At 47.3% G+C, this 18,865-nt stretch overlaps 1 protein-coding gene across 1 annotated transcript in view; it reads left to right on the top strand.

Annotated features, from left to right (window-relative positions):
- The window catches only part of LOC132836640 (spectrin beta chain, non-erythrocytic 4-like), a 197,079-nt gene that overhangs the window by 150,535 nt on the left and 27,679 nt on the right, over positions 1 to 18,865 (top strand). Inside the window, exons 28-32 of the mRNA XM_060856031.1 lie at positions 4,379 to 4,463; positions 6,557 to 6,753; positions 9,884 to 10,308; positions 13,322 to 13,379; positions 14,837 to 15,123. Of these exons, the coding sequence (XP_060712014.1) occupies positions 4,379 to 4,463; positions 6,557 to 6,753; positions 9,884 to 10,308; positions 13,322 to 13,379; positions 14,837 to 15,123 (1,052 nt within the window). The remainder of the gene's footprint in view (positions 1 to 4,378; positions 4,464 to 6,556; positions 6,754 to 9,883; positions 10,309 to 13,321; positions 13,380 to 14,836; positions 15,124 to 18,865) is intronic.

Here is an 18,865-nt window from a genome sequence, read left to right as displayed (position 1 = left end):
AGCCATTTCTCATCATGCGGCAGTGTATATGGAGGCCAAGGCCGTGACGATCGGACAGACCCACGGCATTAGTGCATGGATCTTTTTCTCCTGAAGGATAGCAAGTTCGTTGAGTATTTCTAATGGGAATTTAAAATTTTCTGGGACATTAATTTGGGTAAGGTCAGTAATCCGTCGGTGCTCTGGGAGATTGCCAAGGCCTATGCAAGGGGTTTGATTAGTTCTTCCTCGGTGACTCGGAAGCGGCAGAAGGGAGAGCACCAACGTATGCTCGAAGCCTAGCTGAAGGCAGCCGAGACACTATAGCTTGACAGACTGTCTGTAACTAAGTTGCAACAGATTATAGCCCTCAGGGCTGCTCTGAATGCTGCGCTCACCCAGACAGCAAAGAGGGAGATTTCCTTTGCAAAACAGAGATTATTCGAGTGTGGTGATAAACTGCGTAAGTATCTGGCGTACTAGGCCAGAAAGAAGAGTGCCCCCTCCCAATCTATCACTTCATTAGAGAGTGCGCTGGTACTATCACCAGTGATCTCAAAAAGATTAACACAGCAAACAGGGAGTTATACTCTGGGTTGTACCGGGCGGAGGGCTGTGAGGACAGATTGGTGAAGATGGAATTGTTTTTTAAGACCTTGGACCTCCCAGGTGTAACCTCAGAACAGGCATCGCTTTTGAATGTCCCTCTGACATTGCAAGAGATAAGGGAGGCAGTGAGGTGGCTCCAGAGTGGTCAAGTGCCTGGCCCAGATGGATTTCAGATGGAGTTTTATGAGGAGTCCATAGACATGCTGGCAGGGCCAATGTTGGCTATGTACAGTTATTCGTACAGTCAGGGCTGCCTCCCATCCTCTCTGAGAGAAGCAAATATTCCTCTTATTCTGAAGAGAGGGAAAGCCCCAGAGGATTGTCCTTCGTACAGGCCCATATTGTTATTAAATGTGGACTTTAAAATTTTGTCAAAAATGCTGGCTTTGAGGCTGAGAAGGTCTTGCCCTTCATTGTAAAGGAGGCCCAGACAGGTTTTATTAGGGATCGCAGGTCCTCTAATAATATTAGGAGAGTACTAAATATGATTCAGGTATGCCAGTAAGGTTCATATTCCAGACTTGGTAGTCTCCCTGGACGCAGAGAAAGTGTTTGACCGGGTGGAGTGGCCATACCTCTTTTATGTCTTGAAACGGTTTGGTCACGTCTTTGCCAGGTGGGTGGCAATGTTATATAGTGACGCTAAAGCAGCAGTTCTCACTAATGGTGTAAGGTCTGGTAATTTTAGCACTGACAGAGGCTGCCGACAAAGGTGCCCCTCTCACCGTTATTATTTACATTGGTGATTGAGCCATTGGCAGAGGCCACACAGAGGGATTCCAATATAACTGCCCCAGAGGTAGGGTCAGGAGGGCATAAGATCACCCTTTACACAGATGATGTTCTTCTCTTTCTAACTAACCTGATGACATCTGTGCCCCGTTTAATATAAGTGATTAATTTATTTGGCTCGTCCTTGGGGTATAAAATCAATTTTATGAAGTCGGAGGCATTGCCTGTGGTGGGGGGATCTTATTGGAGTACCTGAAATTGGGGGTGGAATCCGATTCCCTATCTGGTGATCACAGGGAGGTTTCGTGTGTTTAGGCATTTTTTTCATCCGGCCTTTGATGAATTGTTTAGTGCAGTTGCTAGAGAAAATAAGACAGGACCTTCGGCACTGGGAGGATCTTCCGATATCCTGGTTGTGTAGATTATCTCTGGTCAAAATGAATTTTCTTCCTTGTTTATTTTGTCCCATGGGAATGCTCCCTGTGATGTTGCCCAGGCAGGTGCTACGGAGGCTCTACAGTTGGCTGGGCTCTATTATCTGGCCTCACAGGGGGCTGTTATGAAGCTCACTCAATTGCAGCTTCCGCAGGGAATGGAGATGTGGGTTTTCTAGACTTTAAGAACTAAGTTCCCTGCTAGCCTATGCGGGTGATTGGGTTTGCCAGGGCTCGCGGTCAATTTGGCTGGAAATCGAGGCCTCCCAGGCAAAATGTCCCCTCATTAACCAGTTGTTCATGGACAAGATGTGGACTATTATTGAGCATTGCAGAAATCTTATTGTCCTTAACATGGTTAAAGCATGGAGAATGGTGTGACAAAGTGAGGGCAATTTACCAAAACACCTCCCCTTTCACTCCCATAATAGAAATGCCAGGGTTCTGATCGGGATCAAAGGATTCTGGCTTTAGGATCTGGGAGTCCAGAGGAGTCTCCTGTTTGGGAGATTTATTTGACGGGGAGGTCATGATGTCTTTCGAGTAGCTGAGCCAGAAATATGAGCTATCTAGGCGGGACCTTTTTTGTTACTTGCAGATTAGGGACTTTAAACAGAAAAAGACTACATTGATGGTTAGTCCCTAAAAGTTGGTTATGGAGAGGAGAGTGCTTTTGTCCACGGGCATTCTCTCGGTCAGCACCCTCTGTCATTTATTAGGAAGTAGTGTCTCGCGGGACATCAAGTGGCTGTGTGGAATCTGGGCTCAGGAATAGGAGGTAGAGATCTCACCAGAGGGAGTGGAAGGATATTTGGAGAATGTAAAGAAGATTTTGATTTGTAATAGGATGTCGGCTATGGAGTTAAAGGTGCTGCACAGAGTTTATTTGGGACTGGACCGGCTTCTGAAATTTAAGACAGTCCCCAGTGTGCCCCAAATGTAAAATAGATGTTGGTGCTCTTACTCACTGCTTGTGGTCATGCCACAAGCTTTGTAGGTATTGGAGTGCTATAGCGAGTATTTTCCAAGGGGTCTTGAGCACTGAGGTTAAAGTAGATCTGGTGTCCCTCCTCTTGGCTTTGCCGTATCTCCCCTCTTTGGGTGCGCATGGGAAGAGATTGTTTAGTGTTGTTTCATTTTGGGGGAGGAAGAACATGCTGATGAGCTGGGTGTTGGAAAACCCATCCTGGACTCTCGGGAGGCGTAGGTTAGTCATGGAGCACGTCCCCCATGACATCCTCAGAAGTATGGTGCACCAGAAAACGGAACTTTCTAATAGAATGTGACAGCCCTTTTTGAATCATGTAGACGTGGACTTATGAAGGTTGTGTCTGGCAGCCTGGTTGGCCCGGGAGGATGAATTCTGAACAAATACGGGTTTGCCAACTGATGCTCCCGACGATGGGGAGCTTTGGTAGGATCGTATTGAGTGTTGTAACTTAACATAATTTAATGTAATTTGCCTTGGTTCAACTCGGCTTAATTCAGTTTCTTTTTGTTTTGATTTAGTTATTTGTTAAATTGTAGTTTGTGTGGGAGGAGAAAGTGAGGACTGCAGATGCTGGAGATCAGAGCTGAAAATGTGTTGCTGGAAAAGCACAGCAGGTCAGGCAGCATCCAAAGAGCAGGAGAATCGACGTTTTGGGCATGAACCCTTCTTCAGGAGTCAGGAATGTAGTTTGTGCAGTTTATTTTCTCCTAGATTGTTTGTGCTGTAGAGTAGCAGGTTTTTTTTTAACAGTTATTGTTGTTATATTGCAAGATTGTCATATTATTTTGTAGTCATTTTATATTTTTGTAAAAACTTCAAAGTCCTTTTCTCAATAAAAATATTTAATAAAAAAAAGACATCGCACCTTTACCCTTTGGAGTTGAGGAGGATGAGAGGTGACCTTATTGAGACACATGAGATTCGGAGGAACTTGGACAGGATGGATGCTGAGAGGCCGTTTCCATCTCATGGAGGAGTCCAGAACCATGGGACACAGTTTAAAAAGTAGGAAACTCCCATTTCAAACTGAGATGAGGACGCAGAATCCTGTGGAATTCTGTTCTCTGAAAGGGAGGGGTGTGTGTCTGTGTGTGTCTGTGTGTGTGTGTGTGTGTGTGTGTGTGTGGGGGGGGGTGGGGGTGGGGCCGGGGGCGGGGGAGGAGACGGGGGCGGGGTGGTGTGTGTGTGTGTGTGTGTGTGTGTGTGTGTGTGTGTGTGTGTGTGTGTGTGTGTGTGTGTGTGTGTGTGTGTAAAGGTTTGTCATTGACAAGAGAGTTAGGGGATTGGAGATTATGCAGCTCAAACAGCCCATCCCTGCTCCAGTTCATGTCTGCTCACGGTACCTAAACTCTCACTGCTTCCTTTCCCAAACACAAGTCATGCTTCACCCAGCTCCTCCTTCATCATTTACCCTCCTTTTATCTTCCCTGTCCTTGCTGCTTCTCTTCACTCTCTCTCTCCTATCCTGCTCAGTCCTTCCACTCCCCATCTCTCATTCTCAATCCCTCCACATCTCTGCTGGGAATTAAGGTCTGGTTGTGCAAAGTTAAAATCAGCTTTTCTTATCTTTGTGTCATGTTTAAGTAGTGTCAACATTTTTATCCTGGTAATTGTGACTCGAATGTTTTTGTAGATTAAGGAGAAACTGGACAAGGTGCTGAAGAAGCAACATGAAATGATGGAGAAATGGGAGCAGTATTGGGAGTGGCTACAACAGAGTGAGTATTGGGATTGCTGGTTAATGCAGATCTACCTTCCTACCACGTGTTAGTCTCCTGACTATGGGACTGGTTAGTCTCCTGACTGTGAGACAGGTTAGTCTCCTGCCCATGGGACTGGTTAGTGTCCTGCCCATGGGACTGGTTAGTCTCCTGCCTGTGGGACTGGTTAGTCTCCTGCCCGTGGGACTGGTTAGTCTCCTGCCCGTGGGACTGGTTAGTCTCCTGCCCGTGGGACTGGTTAGTCTCCTGCCCGTGGGACTGGTTAGTCTCCTGCCCGTGAGACTGGTTAGTGTCCTGCCCGTGGGACTGGTTAGTCTCCTGCCCATGGGACTGGTTAGTCTCCTGCCCGTGAGACTGGTTAGTCTCCTGCCCGTGAGACTGGTTAGTCTCCTGCCCGTGGGACTGGTTAGTCTCCTGCCCGTGGGACTGGTTAGTCTCCTGCCCGTGAGACTGGTTAGTCTCCTGCCCGTGAGACTGGTTAGTCTCCTGCCCGTGGGACTGGTTAGTCTCCTGCCCGTGGGACTGGTTAGTCTCCTGCCCGTGAGACTGGTTAGTCTCCTGCCCGTGAGACTGGTTAGTCTCCTGCCCGTGGGACTGGTTAGTCTCCTGCCCGTGAGACTGGTTAGTCTCCTGCCCGTGAGACTGGTTAGTGTCCTGCCCGTGAGACTGGTTAGTCACACACACGTGCACTCTCTCGCTCTAACACACACGCATTCTCTCACACAGTCACACTCGCTCACACTTAAACACATCCAAAATCACAGTCATTTTCTGTGACATACACGTGCACACATGCACACAATCCCAATCTTTCTCACGCTCCCTCACTCACTTAAATACACTGACATTCTGTCTCAATCACTCTCATACACAAACTTATTCAAACATACAAACTGTTCCTCACACAACGGCTCACACACTCACTCAAATACACAAACACACTCATTCACACTCACTCACACACTCTCTTCACTGTCTCTGTGTCTCTCACACACTTCCCCACACACACACTGTCACACGCATACACACTCTCTATTGCACCCAGTCAGAAACATTCACTGTCTGTCTCTTTCTCCCTCACCCTCTCACTCACTGACGTATGTGCCCTCTTGTTTCCACAGCTATGATATCCTTCCCACAAAACTGTGTCCAGGATTCCGGCCTGCAATGAATATCCCAGTTATGGTCACTGCTCACCATCCCTCAGATCTGTCTGTTCTCTCTGCTATCCTCTGGCCCAATGTCTTTCTGTGTTCCTGCCCTCCTCTCACACTGTTCTCAGGAAATAACAACCTCATCCTTTTCGCTGCAGTATGTTGCTATGAGGTGGAATGCCCTATTTGAAAGGGCAGCAAAAGCAGATAGGTAACTTTCAAAAGGGAAATGGATAAATATTTAAAGTAGGAAAGGGCAGGGGTGTAGGAATGATTGGACAGCTCTGTCAAAGAGTTAGCACAGACATCGTGGGCTGAATGGTCACCATCTGTGCCCTGTCATTCTGTAAGTCATGCTGGAAAAGGGGACATACTGTTGAAAAATGTTATCTTGTGCTCATCTGGACAGATGCAAGAATACCAAATTTTAAAAGGAACAATAATTTATACTGCATGAGAAGAGGGTGTTGGTTCATTAGCATGTTGACTCTGATTGGTCAAGGTATTGTCATAGAGGACACACCAAGAAAATATTTTCCCCCACATCTTTGTGTAATTCATAAAAGGCATAATTCCCACAATGCATTCTGGCTTCTGAGGACAAGTCCCTCCATGTAAATACATGCAGCTTCCAGCGGGTATGAGGGAGTTACATACTGAGTCTGACTGACCAGCCTGATTAGCGCACTCAGAATTATTCAGCAAGTGTTGTTCAATCATGGAATCGCATCTAATGTTAGACCTGCTGGAATTCTGTGGTAATATTCTGTCATTGTATGCGACGAGGCGTGATGCAGATCCCTCGAGTGTCTAACTGGGGGCCAACAGGGTGCCCGCCGTGTTTGTATCCTTGCGGTTTTGCTTTGTGTTCTGCTCTGCTGGGCCAGCCTTCATTGGCGGGACGATGCCTGATGCCGGCTGTGGCCTTTTCCCCAGTGCTGGAGGTGCACCAGTTTGCACAGGAGGCGGTGGTGGCCGAATCGTGGCTGAGTGCCCAGGAGCGCCTGGTCAACAGTAACCAGCTGGGGAACAGTGTGGACGAGGTGGAACAGCTGATCAAGCGGCACGAGGCCTTCCGCAAGGCGGCAGCAGCCTGGGAGGAGAGGTTCAGCTCATTGAGGAGGCTCACCACGGTAGGTCCAAACTAACAGGGAACCTTCCCAAACATGACTGAGTTTGCTTTTCAGACAGTAGCGGGACGGGAGCCAGCAGTGATGGGGCCCTGGATTGGGTGGATACCCAGAATGGCACCTCTTTTTGTGGGCAAGAGTAAAACTAGGGGACACGGTTTCAGGAGAAAGTGAGGCCTGCAGACGCTGGAGGTCAGAGTTGAGAGTGTGGCGCTGGAAAAGCACAGCAGGTCAGGCAGCATCCGAGGAGCAGGAGAATTGATGTTTCGGGCAAGAGCCCTTCAACAGGAGTGAGGCCTGATGAAGGGCCAAATGACCAAAACTTCGATTCTCCTACCCCTCAGATGCTGCCTGACCTGCTGTGCTTTTCCAGCACCACACTCTTGATACAGTTTAGGAGAGATTTCTTGTCTCAGAAGGTCACTTGACTGTGGAAATCGAGCTGAGTTAGATGGGGAAGGCAGTACAGGATAATGTCGGTGGGTGCGGGGGCTGCGTAGATAGAAATGTGGAGTTGAGACCATCACCAGATGATCTTCCCAAATGGTGGATCAGACACGAAGGGCCAAATAGCCTACTCTTGCAGGTTCTGGAGTAAACTGAGCAACGTGATGGTTCATTTAGTTTGCTCCATCATTAGATTACGTCTTTGAGTCCTCTTTTACATTGTCTCTTGAATAGCTGTAATATTATTCCTGATGAATGCTGCCATCCTGCTTTTCTCTCTCCTTTACCTTCCCTGCGTCTCCTGAATACATTTTATTGAAAAGTGTGTCGGCACAGTTTACCTTAACACCATGTGGCAGCTTACACAGGAATCGCACACATCTTATTTTAGTGGGGCATCACAAATAAGGCCAGCGTTTGTCACCCATCCCTCATTGTCCCTGAACTGAGTGGCTTGCTTGGCCATTTCAGAATCGACCCCATTGCTGTGGGTCTGGAGTCACATAGAGGCCAGACCAGGTAGAGCCAACAGATTTCCTTCCCTAAGGAATATGAGCAAGTCAGATTCTTGTTACAATTGTCGGTTGTCATGGTCACCGAAACTGAGGCGAGGTTTGTGTTCTGCGTTTGTATTAATTCAATTTAAATTCCACCGGCTGCTGTCATGGGAATCAAACATTTGAATGTTATGTTTTATTGTAATAGGAATTGAGTACACGAGTAGAGAGATTATACTACAGCTACACAGAGCATTGGTGGGACCACATCTGGAGAACTGTGTACGGTGCTGGCCTCCTTACAGAAGGAAGAAGTTCAGAGAAGGTTTACCAGACCTAGGACCTGGAATGGACAGGTTGTCTTGTGAGGAAAGGCCAGACAGGTTGGACTTGTATCCATGGCAGGTCAGAAGAGTAAGATGTGGGATGATTTAAACACGTAAGATGCAGAAAGGTCTTGACCTGGTGAATGTCACAAGGTTTCCTCTTGTGGGAACGAGCGGTCATAGTTTAAAAATCAAAGGTTGCTTTTGAAGCACGTGAATTTTATTTTGCTTCCCTTGTGGGATATGTGTGCTGCTGGCTGGGCCCAGCATTTACTCCCTGTCCCGAGTTGCCCCTTGAGAAGGTGGAAGTGGGCTGCCTTTTTGAACTGCTGCAGTCCACCTGTTGTAGGTGGACCCTCAATGTCCTTAGGGAGGGAATTCCAGGAATTTGATCCAGTGACAGTGAAGGATATATTTCCAAGTCAGGATGGCGAGTGGCTTGGAGGGGAACTGACAGATGGGTTAGAGGAATTTCCTCACTCAGAGAATGTGAATAGTTCAAGTTCTGCTGCTTAGAGGTCAATGGAGGCTCATCCGTTGTTTTTATTTAAGACAGAGACTCCCTGCACAGCAGAAATCCTTACAATTGCTTGTCCCAACAATTTGATGGTGACAGGATGGGATTCTTCCATCTTTTCGCTTACTGAGGGGATGACGTACTCTGTGTGTGTGTGTGTGTGTGTGTGTGTGTGTGTGTGTGTCTCGGCAGTTGCTGATCCACCTGAGCTTCTCTCCTCCTCAACAACAGTCCCTGGGGTTCAGTATCTGTACCTAGTGGGTGTCACGGTGGCACAGTGGTTAACACTGCTGCCTCAAAGCACCAGAGACCCGGGTTCAGTTCCTGACTCAGGCGACTGACTGTGTGGAGTTTGCACATTCTCCCCGTGTCTGTGTGGGTTTCCTCCGGGTGCTCCGGTTTCCTCCCACAGTCCAAAGATGTGCAGGTTAGGTGGATTGTCATGATAAATTGTCCGTAGTGTTAGGTGAAGGGGTGAATGTAGGGGTATAGGTGGGTTGCAGGTCAGTGTAGACTTGTTGGACCGGAGGACCTGTTTCCACACTGTAAGTAATCTAATCTAATCTAATCTGCAAACCATGAATAGGAGTTAGCTATTCCCTGATTATCTAAGGAGTGGGAATCACCAGGTCAACTAACTCACCAAGTGAAGCCACTTAAGTGTTGCAGTAGGTTCGAATGTGTGTTTGTGTGATGGTGCAGCCTCTGAATAAACACCCACATGGATATCTTTTGGTGCTTGCTGTGGGGGGAACGGTAGTGTAGTTGTACTGTTATTAGACCAGTAATCCAGAAGGCCAGACGAATGCACTGGGGACATGGGTTCAGTTCCTACCACAGCTGCAGCCGTTGGTAAAATTTAAACTTGATTAATACATTGGGAATTGGAAGTCAGTCATGGAGATGGTTACCATCAAACTCTCACAGATTGGTGTAAAAACCTGTTTGGTTTACCATCAGGGAGGGAGATCTGTCATCCCTGCTTCCTGTTTAGGCTCTAGGCCCACAGCAATGTGGGTTGACTCTTAACAATTAGTGATAACAGTTATACTTTGTCAGTGACAAAGTGTGAAAGAATAAAGGATTTAAAAAAAAACTTGTGCAGGTTCTGGCAGATAAACCTAGGGGTTGCTAAGGAGGCCTCACTCAGATCAGTCATGGTTCAGGAGGGCCGAATGGCCTACTCTCGCTCCCCTTGTTTTTGAAGTCTTGTGTTTGCAGCTCTCCATTTTCCAGTAGCTGCCCTGTACCCGAGCTAAAGTCAATGTCCAACACACTGGGGGTGTCTCTGCTCTATAGCAATACTTGTCTACATTTATATATATACTGCTTCCTCTTTTGTTTAGCTGGAGCGAATGGAGAGCAGAGCAGCTGTCCTGGGGCAGACGCCACGACTGCAGCCTGCCACTCCCGTGCTGAGTCGCAGAATGCTGCCGGAGCCGAGGGTCGCTCTGCCCGAACAGTCGGTGGCAGTGCCGGAGACGCGGCCCGTCAAGCAGCAAGCGGTGTACGAGATCGTCGACGGGCCCCTGGAGACCCGAGCCGAGAGACCCGAGCTCCGAGCGGCCAAGCAAGGCACCAGGAAGGAGCTGGCCTCGGCACCGTCCGACCCGAAAGCAGCCAGCTTGCCGAGGCCGGAGAAGCCGGACGGGAGGCACGAGCAGGCGAAGGTGGAGCGAAGCGAAGGGGTGAAGCAGGAGCAGTGGAGGGAACACCGCGAGTCTCTGAGCGAGCACCGGGACTTGGAGCAGGACGATGCAGGGGCTGCTGGGTAAGGAATCAAGGTCACGTGACCCCAACCCCCATGTTCCTTGTGTGGCTGAGGGTTTAGCTGCAGCCTCATGGAGCTCAACACTTTTGAACTGAAAGGAAGGTTCCCTCGATACGATCCCAATTAAAGACTCCCAGGACAGGGACAGCATGGATTTGACTACAGATGGAAAATCCTCTCTATTCTCTAAACTCAAAGTAAAGTTCCTTCAACTCCATCCCCATCAAACACCCAGGACAGGGGCAACAACAAGTTAAAATATAGAGTAAGGGTTCCTCTACTCTTTTAAACTCAAAGTCAACCGAATATAAAATCCCCTTGACACCGTCCCCATCAAACACTCCCGGGATAGGGACGACCACAGTTTAATGTACAGAATAAATCTTCCACAATTCTTTGAGGCAGTCCAGAGATAAATAACAGTGAAGCAGCCCCGGCAAGGGAACTATATCAAAATCAAACATAAACAAAAACGTCAAACAGAAATGGAGCTCATTCCTCTGGGGGAAGCTGCCACTGTATTCCTCACCAATGTGTCAGGATATAAAGGGCAATGTATTGTTTATGCGGGAGATGATAATCAGTCACTCCCCTCTCTATGCAAACATTTCTACCCTTTTAAACAAAAAGTAAATATCCCTCAACACTATCTCCATCACACTGTCCCAAGGCTAAGTCCAGCACAGGGTTAAATACTGAGCAAGGTTCCCTCCCCCCCTTCTCTTCCAAAATTTTTTTAACACTCAAAATAATGCCCACCTGACACTGTCCCCATCAAATACTCCCAGGACAGAGGCAGCACAGGGTTAGGTACAGAGTAAAGCTCTCTCTGCACTATCCCCATTGATACTCCCAGGACAGGGACAGCACATGTTTAGATACAGAATAAAGTTCCCTCTACACTGTCCCCATCAAACACTCTCAGGACAGGGACAGCACAGGGTTAGGTACAGAGTAAAGCTCCCTCTACACTGTCCCCATTGACGCTCCCAGGACAGGGACAACACAGAGTTAGATACAGAATAAAGCTTCCTCTACACTATTCCCATCAAACACTCCCAGGATAGGGACAGCACAGAGTTAGATTCAGAGTAAAGCTCTCTCTACACTGTCCCCATCAAACACTCCCAGGACAGGGATAGCACAGGGTTAGATACAGAGTAAAGCTCACTCTGCACTGTCCCCATCAAACACTCCCAGGACTGGTACAGTACAGGACCAGGAACAGCCCAAGCAATTCACAACTGACTGTTTACAATGCCCCTGGTACACCTTAGAATTGACAGGGTAAATTGAGGAAGTTGATTTTTAAAATAGAACGCAAGGAATTCCCATGATGTGCAATCAGTTGTTACAGCACCGATGGAGTATTTTGGGTCTAACAAGCCCCTTTGAGTTACTGTACAGTCATCTCCATACCCAAAGCTTGTCCCACTCCATACCCAAAGCCTTGAAACTTGATTTCCCTGAAGAGCCTGTCCAATTTATTTTTGAAATCATTCATAATCTCTGTCTCCACCTCCCCTGTAGGCAGAGAATTCCAGGTTATTCTCACTTGTTGTCGTAACATCTTCTGATGCCCCTGAATCGCTTGTAGAAAACTTTAAATCTGTGACTCCCCTGGTAAACCTTGCGCCATTAGCTAATGGGAGCAATGCCTCTTCCTTCTCCCCCATCTACCTTGTGTAAACCTCCCTGCTCCCATCTACTTTGATTAGACCTGGTACACTCGAGTCCACCTCCATCAATCATCTCCTCCACTCCAAGGGAAACAACCCCAGCTCCTTCCATCAAAACCCTTCGCCCCTGGCACTGTTCTGGTACATTTCCTTTTCACTCTGACATCCATCCTAAGCTGTGGAGACCAGACCTACATGTGCTGTTCTAGTTGGGGTGAACTGTAGTGTCCTGTAAAAGTTCATCTTTAATCACTTGAATATATTCATTAGAAAGGGGGGTCCTGGAGACAGCCAATGCTCAGTTGCATCCCCATAGCAACACCCTGACCAATCAGAATCCACCTGCCTGGGTCGGAGAATTATGATTGGTAGTTGACCGTTCCTGCTGCCTATGACGGCCCAGCCAATCAGCACCCACTCCTCAGGCTCTGTAAAATGGTGCACCTTTCTCCAAGTTTGATCCTTGTGTCCTGGTTTGGGTGAACGCAAGACGAACAAAGTTGATGCTATGTTTCCTTTTCGCAAAGCTTCAGCTCTGTACAACGTAGCGATCACTGCATTAGTACTCGGTGCCTCCATTTAGCAAGCTCAAAATCATCTAAGCTTTGCTAATGACTCTTCTCAACCTGTCCGTTCATCTTCTTAAACCCTTAGGTCACTCTATTCCTGAAGAAGCAACTGGATAATGGGTGGGTTTCTTGAGGAAGAGGTGAGGGTGGTTGTTTTAAGAAGTGACAAAGCAAGACAGTTCCTGAGAACAACTGTTTCTAATGTAAGCAGACCTGAGCGCCCACAACCTACATGGGGTGGCTCAGCGGTTAACACTGCTGCCCCACAACACTAGGGACCCGGGTTTAATTCCAGCCTCGGGTGACTGTCTGTGTGGAGTTTGCACATCCTCCCCGTGTCTGTGTGGGTTTCCTCCGGGTGCTCCGGTTTCCTCCCACAGTCCGAGGATGTGCAGGTTAGACGGATTGTCCATGGGAAATGAAAGCTTACAGCTACAGGGTGGGGGGCATGGGTCTGGGTGGGATGCTCTTCAGAGGGCTCGTGCAGATTTGATGGGCCGAATGGCCTCTTTCTGCATTGTAGGGATTCAAATAAACTGAGCGAGTGAGGCTCGGGGATTCCCAGTGAGGGCCAGGAACCTTGCAAAGGAAACAGTCGTAAAACTGGTTCAGAGCCATACTTGTCTAACCAATCTCCTGTCTTCAGAATGAGATCTGGCATGACCTGTACATTGATTTCCAGCTATGACTGGACTTCTTACTCCTAGTTCCTTGACAGATTCTGAGGGTTTCGCCACTTGATCCATGTTGTCTTATTCTTTGAAGGGACAGGAGGACCACTCTGGCTGACATTGTGGAGCAACTTCAGGAGAAGGAAGCCCAGGTGAGTGACAGCAGATTATTGCCTGTGCAGGGATCACATGAATGGCGTGAGTTAGGAGTTGAAGATTGAAGTGCACAAGGACTATCATTGGGCTGGTAACTCAGAGGCCCTGACTAATGCTCAGTCAGTAGAATTTACATTCAGTGAATACATCTGGAAAATAAAGCTGTTGTCACTAATGTTGACTATTGGCAATTGTTGTTAAAACCATCTGGTTCAGTAATAATCTTCAGGGAAGGAAATCTGCTTTACCCGGTTTGGCCTACATGTGACTCTAGACCCACAGCAAAGTGATTGACACCTATCTGTCCTCTGAAATGGCCGAGTAAGCTACTTAGTTGGACGTTGATCAGGGATGGGCAACAAACGCTGGCCTTCCCAATGACACCCACCTCTTAGTGCAGGCTATGGCCTAGTGGGGGTATTATAGCTTGACTATTAATCCAGAGACCCAGGGTGTGTTCTGGGGACCTGGGTTCCAAACCTGCATCGGCAGATGGTGGGATCGGAATTCAATTAAAAAAAACCTAATGGTCATCAAGATTGTTGTGGGAAACCCATCTGGTTCAATAATGTCCTTCAGGGAGGGAAATCTGCCATCCTTAGCTGGTCTGGCCTACTTGGGACTCCAGACCCACGCAACGCAATTGACTCATAATTGCCCTCTGGGCGATAAATGCAGCCAGTGAAGCCCATAGCCCATAAATGAACATGAACCAAACTTGTAAAGTATTCAGTTTTTCTTCTTCTCTCTTCATTTCACTTTCTGCAAACTTAATTTAACTCAGATTCATCATTCTTCTAATCTGTTGTTAGTTTATCAATCTGTAAGTCCCATTGGTTAAGAGGAAGACAGGATTTATCTGGTGCCCACTGATTTCCTGGATAGTGTGGGGCCCTGTCCTTGCTGCCCCATGAACGGTTTGTATTCCCGGCATGTTATAGAACATCGAACAGTACAGCACAGTGCAGGCCCTTCGGCCCTCGATGTTGTACCGGCCTTTTATCCTACTCTGAGATCAGACTAACTTACATACCTGTCGTTGTACTATCCTCCGTGTGCTCATCCAAGAGTTGCTTAAATGTCCCTTTGTATCTGACTCTATTACCACCACTGGCGTTCCTGATTCCTGATGAAGGGCCTTTGCCTGTAACATGGATTCTCTTGCTCCTCAGATTCCTGCTGTGCTTTCCCAGCACCCCATTCTTAACTACCACCACATTCCCACACACCCACCACTCTCTTGTGTAAGGAACCTACCTCTGACATCTCCCCTAAACCTTCCTCCCATCACCTTAAAATGATGGGCTGGCAATGATCGGAGTGGGAGTGGGGTTTGGAAGGGACAGGTTAAATGGCAGACGCGTAACAGCGTGCTCCGGGATGCTCTTGCTTAGTGAAAGTGCTTTTGGTGAGCCGTGAGTGATGGACACTGAGATGCTGTCTTTCCACACAGGTTCGGGACGAGTCACTGTCTGTCGGCCTGCCGAACGGAATTGAGAAACTGCCAGAGAGAACCCCTCGGCCGGACAGACCGAGGGCGAGGGACAGACCCAAGCCCAGGAGGAGACCTCGGCAGAAGGACCCGAACCAGCCGATTGGAGAACCGCGACGGTCCCGTTCCGCACCGTCTCCCCAGAACAGCGCTGCAGCCCCACCACCGGTCACACACACAGCAGAGCAGGAAGGGATCCTCGCTCGCAAACATGAACTGGAGGCTCCCAATAAAAAATCATCCAGCAGGTATTACCTCGTATCAGAGAGGACCGTACGAATGGGCTATTCGGCCCAACCAGTCCATGCTAGTGTTTATACTTCATTTGTGCCTCCTCCCATTATTCCTTGTCTGAATCTGTTAATCTAACCCTCTATTCCCTTCTCGCTAATGTGCGTGAGCCCCTGCTTCAGTGCACCGATACGATTTGTTTCAGTCAGTCCGTAGTGAGTTCCAATTTCTCAGCCTCCTCTGGGTGAGGATATTTCTCCCGACTTCCTGATTGGAATGTTTGGGGACTATCTCATTTCAACACTCCTTCCCAAAAGAGGACATGTCCTCTCTGTATCCCCTCGATCCGCAACCTTTAGTTGTTTTAAACGCCTTGATTAGTTCACTGCTCAGTCTGCTTTCTTCAAAAGACTAGCCAATCCTTTCCTGACAGGTACATCCATATATTTCTGGGCTTGTCCTTGTAAAAGTTCTTTGTATCCTCTCCAGTGCCTCAGTCTTTATGTAAGCTGATAGCGAGAACTGCACACAGTAGTCCGTGTTATCTCAACTAGTTTCTCTACTATTCAGCACTGGTGCTCTAGAACTGAAGCTAAGATTAGTGGCTTGTATTCTATATGTACCTGAAAACATCTGGCACAACTGTCAGTGATTGATGTCTTTGACCAAGAACTCTTGGCTCCTCCATCCCTCCTGGACCTCGACCTTCTGAATGAAAAGGGATCTCGCTATTCTGACTGAGTGTACGGCTTCGCCTTTATCCCTCTCGTGCGTCCTTTGCGAATTATTTGCCTGTTCTGCAAGTTTATTGAGATCCTCCTGTAACTTGTTGCAGTCCTCCTCTGTATCGTCTGTTCTCCTCAGTTTGGTGTCGTCTGCAAATTATGTTTCTGACTCTGAAGTCCAAGTCATTGATGTAAATAGGAATGAGCCCTGGTCACAACACTGACCCTAATGGAGCACCATATCAATCCAAGATGTTTATATGTCACACACTGGATATATACACTACCCCTACACTTTATGTAGCACGCACTTGTGGATGGATTTTTTTAGAAATAATCGATAGAATACACATTCAATTCCAGATTTATTGTGGAAACAGGCCTTCGGCCCAGCAAGTCCACACCGACCCTCTGAAGAGCCACCCACCCGTCCCATTCCCCTACATTTACCCCTTCACCTAACAATTTAGAACGGCCAATTCACCTAACCTGCAGATTTTTTGACTATGGGAGGAAACTGGAGCACCCGGAGGAAACCCACGCACACGGGGAGAATGAGCAAACTCCACACAGACAGTTGCCCGAGGCGGTAATTGAACCCAGGTCTCTGGTGCTGTGAGGCTGCAATGCTAACCACTGTGCCACCGTGCCGATTGAATTGAAATTCTGCTAGCTGCTGTGTTCAGATTTCAACAGCTGGCGCTGGGCTGCTGTGGACTTGGATCTTGGGATCTCTAGCCCAATGCTAACGTCTCCCCTAATGGGGGAACAGGAGGAGCCAGGTCAGAAGTTACTTATCACAACCATTAGGTTAGCCAACTGAGCTAACCTCTTCCGCTACTAGCAGTGACTTCTATATTTATGTTCCCAGATCCCTTTGTTCCTTTAGATTTTTTAACTAGTATGCAACCTCCTTATTTTTCTTGCCAAATGTAATACTATACTTTCTAATATTGACAGTAATTTACCAGTTATATACATATTCTGTAATTGTAATTCAGTTTGATTATGGATGTATAAAACATAACATGCCTCTTTGATGTTCTGCAGCTGACAGTAGTGTAGCGGTAATATCATGAGTAATCCAGAGGCACAGACTAACACTTTGGAGACATGGGGTTCAACTCCCATCCTGGTGGAGTTAAATGTAATTAATAAGTGCTGGGAAATTGGAAGCTACTCTGTGATGGTGATCACGGAGCAATCAATTGTTTGGATCCCATTTGGTTCTCTAAAGTTCCTTCGGGAAGGATATCTGCTCTCCTTACTCGGCCTGGGCCTACCTGTGACTCCACACCCACAGCAATGGGGTTGACTCGGAAATGCTGGAGTAAGCTGCTCAAATCAGGCACAATCCGGGATGGGCAACAAATGCTGGCCTTGCCAGCGATGTCATGGAAGAATTAAATTGAAATCTGTTATATATGTTAGTATGCTTTGTATTTGCAGGGATGTACATTATCAGATACACAGGTTGGTGCGTAGTGTGCTCACCATTGTATATGTTACTGTGCAGTATAAGTATTAGTGAGAAAGCAAAATACTGTGGATGCTAGAAATCTGAAACAAACCCAGAAAGCTGGAGAAACTCAGCATAATATTTGTTAGTGTGCTGTGTGTTAGCAGGTGAATATGATAGTGTTTGCAAATCAAGATGAGTTTGTAAGTTAACATGGGTATGGATATTATTGGGTATGGATATTATCAGCTATGTGTGTCAATGTGTGGTATTTGAGTGGGGGTATACATTAGGGTTACGAGGTTTGACATGATGTATAGTATTTTGACAGAGATGTATTTTCTTCAGTTACAGAGTCATAGAGATGTACAGTAAAAGGTCTTAAGAACATAAGACCATAAGACATAGGAGTGAGAGTAAGACCATTTGGCCCATCGAGTCCGCTCCGCCATTCAATCATGGCTGATGAGCATTTCAACACCACTTACCTGCACTCTCCGAGTAGCCCTTAATTCCTTGCGAGATCAAGAATTTATTGAAAACATTTAATGTCCCGGCCTCCACCTCACCCCATGGCAATGAATTCCATAGGCCCATCACTCTCTGGCTGAAGAAATGTTAACTCATTTTCATTCTAAATTGACCCTCTCTAATTCTAAGGCTGTGCCCAAGGGCCCTAGTCTCCCTGCCTAGCAGAAACAACTTCCCAGTGTCCACCCTTTCTGAGCCATGCATTATCCTGCAAGTTTCTATTAGATCTCCCCTCAACTTTCTAAACTTTAATGAATGCAATCCCAGGATCCTCAGCCGTTCATGGTATGTTAGGCCTACCATTCCAGGGATCATCCGTGTGAATCTCTGCTGGACAAGCTCCAATGCCAGTATGTCCTTCCTGAGGTGTGGGTCCCAAAATTGGATACAGTACACTAAATGAGGCCTAACCAGAGCTTTATAAAGTCTCAGTAGCATATCGCTGCTTTTACATTCCAACCCTCTTGAGATAAATGACAACATTACATTCACTTTCTTAACTACGGACTCAACCTGCAAGTCAACCTTCAGAGAATCCTGGACTAGCACTCCCATATCCCTTTGCACTTTGGTTTTATGAATTTTCTCCCAATTTAGAAAATAGTCCATGCCTGTATTCTTTTTTCCAAAGTGCAAGACCTTGCATTTGCTCACGTTGAATTTCATCAGCCATTTCCTGGACCACTCTCCTAAACTGTCTAAATCTTTCTGCAGCTTCCCCACCTCCTCAGTCCAACCTGCCTGTCCACCTAACTCTGTATCATTGGCAAACTTTACCAGAATGTCCCCTGTCCCTCATCCAGATCATTAATGTATAAAGTGAACAGCTGCGGCCCCAACACTGAACTCTGCGGAACACCACTTGTCACTACCTGCCATTCCGAAAAAGAACCTTTTATCCTAACTCTCTGTCTTCTGTCAGACAGCCAATCCTCAGTCCATGCCAGTAGCTCACCTCCAACACCATGGGCCCTCACCTTACACAGCAGCCTTCCATGAGTCTTTTAGAAGCCTAGATAGATAACATCCACCGGGTTTCCGTGG

Source organism: Hemiscyllium ocellatum, chromosome 47, assembly GCF_020745735.1.
Source record: "Hemiscyllium ocellatum isolate sHemOce1 chromosome 47, sHemOce1.pat.X.cur, whole genome shotgun sequence".
Classification (NCBI taxonomy): Eukaryota; Metazoa; Chordata; class Chondrichthyes; order Orectolobiformes; family Hemiscylliidae; genus Hemiscyllium; species Hemiscyllium ocellatum.
The sequence above is the reverse complement of the archived record's forward strand: the minus strand, read 5'-3'. Positions and strand labels throughout refer to the sequence as shown.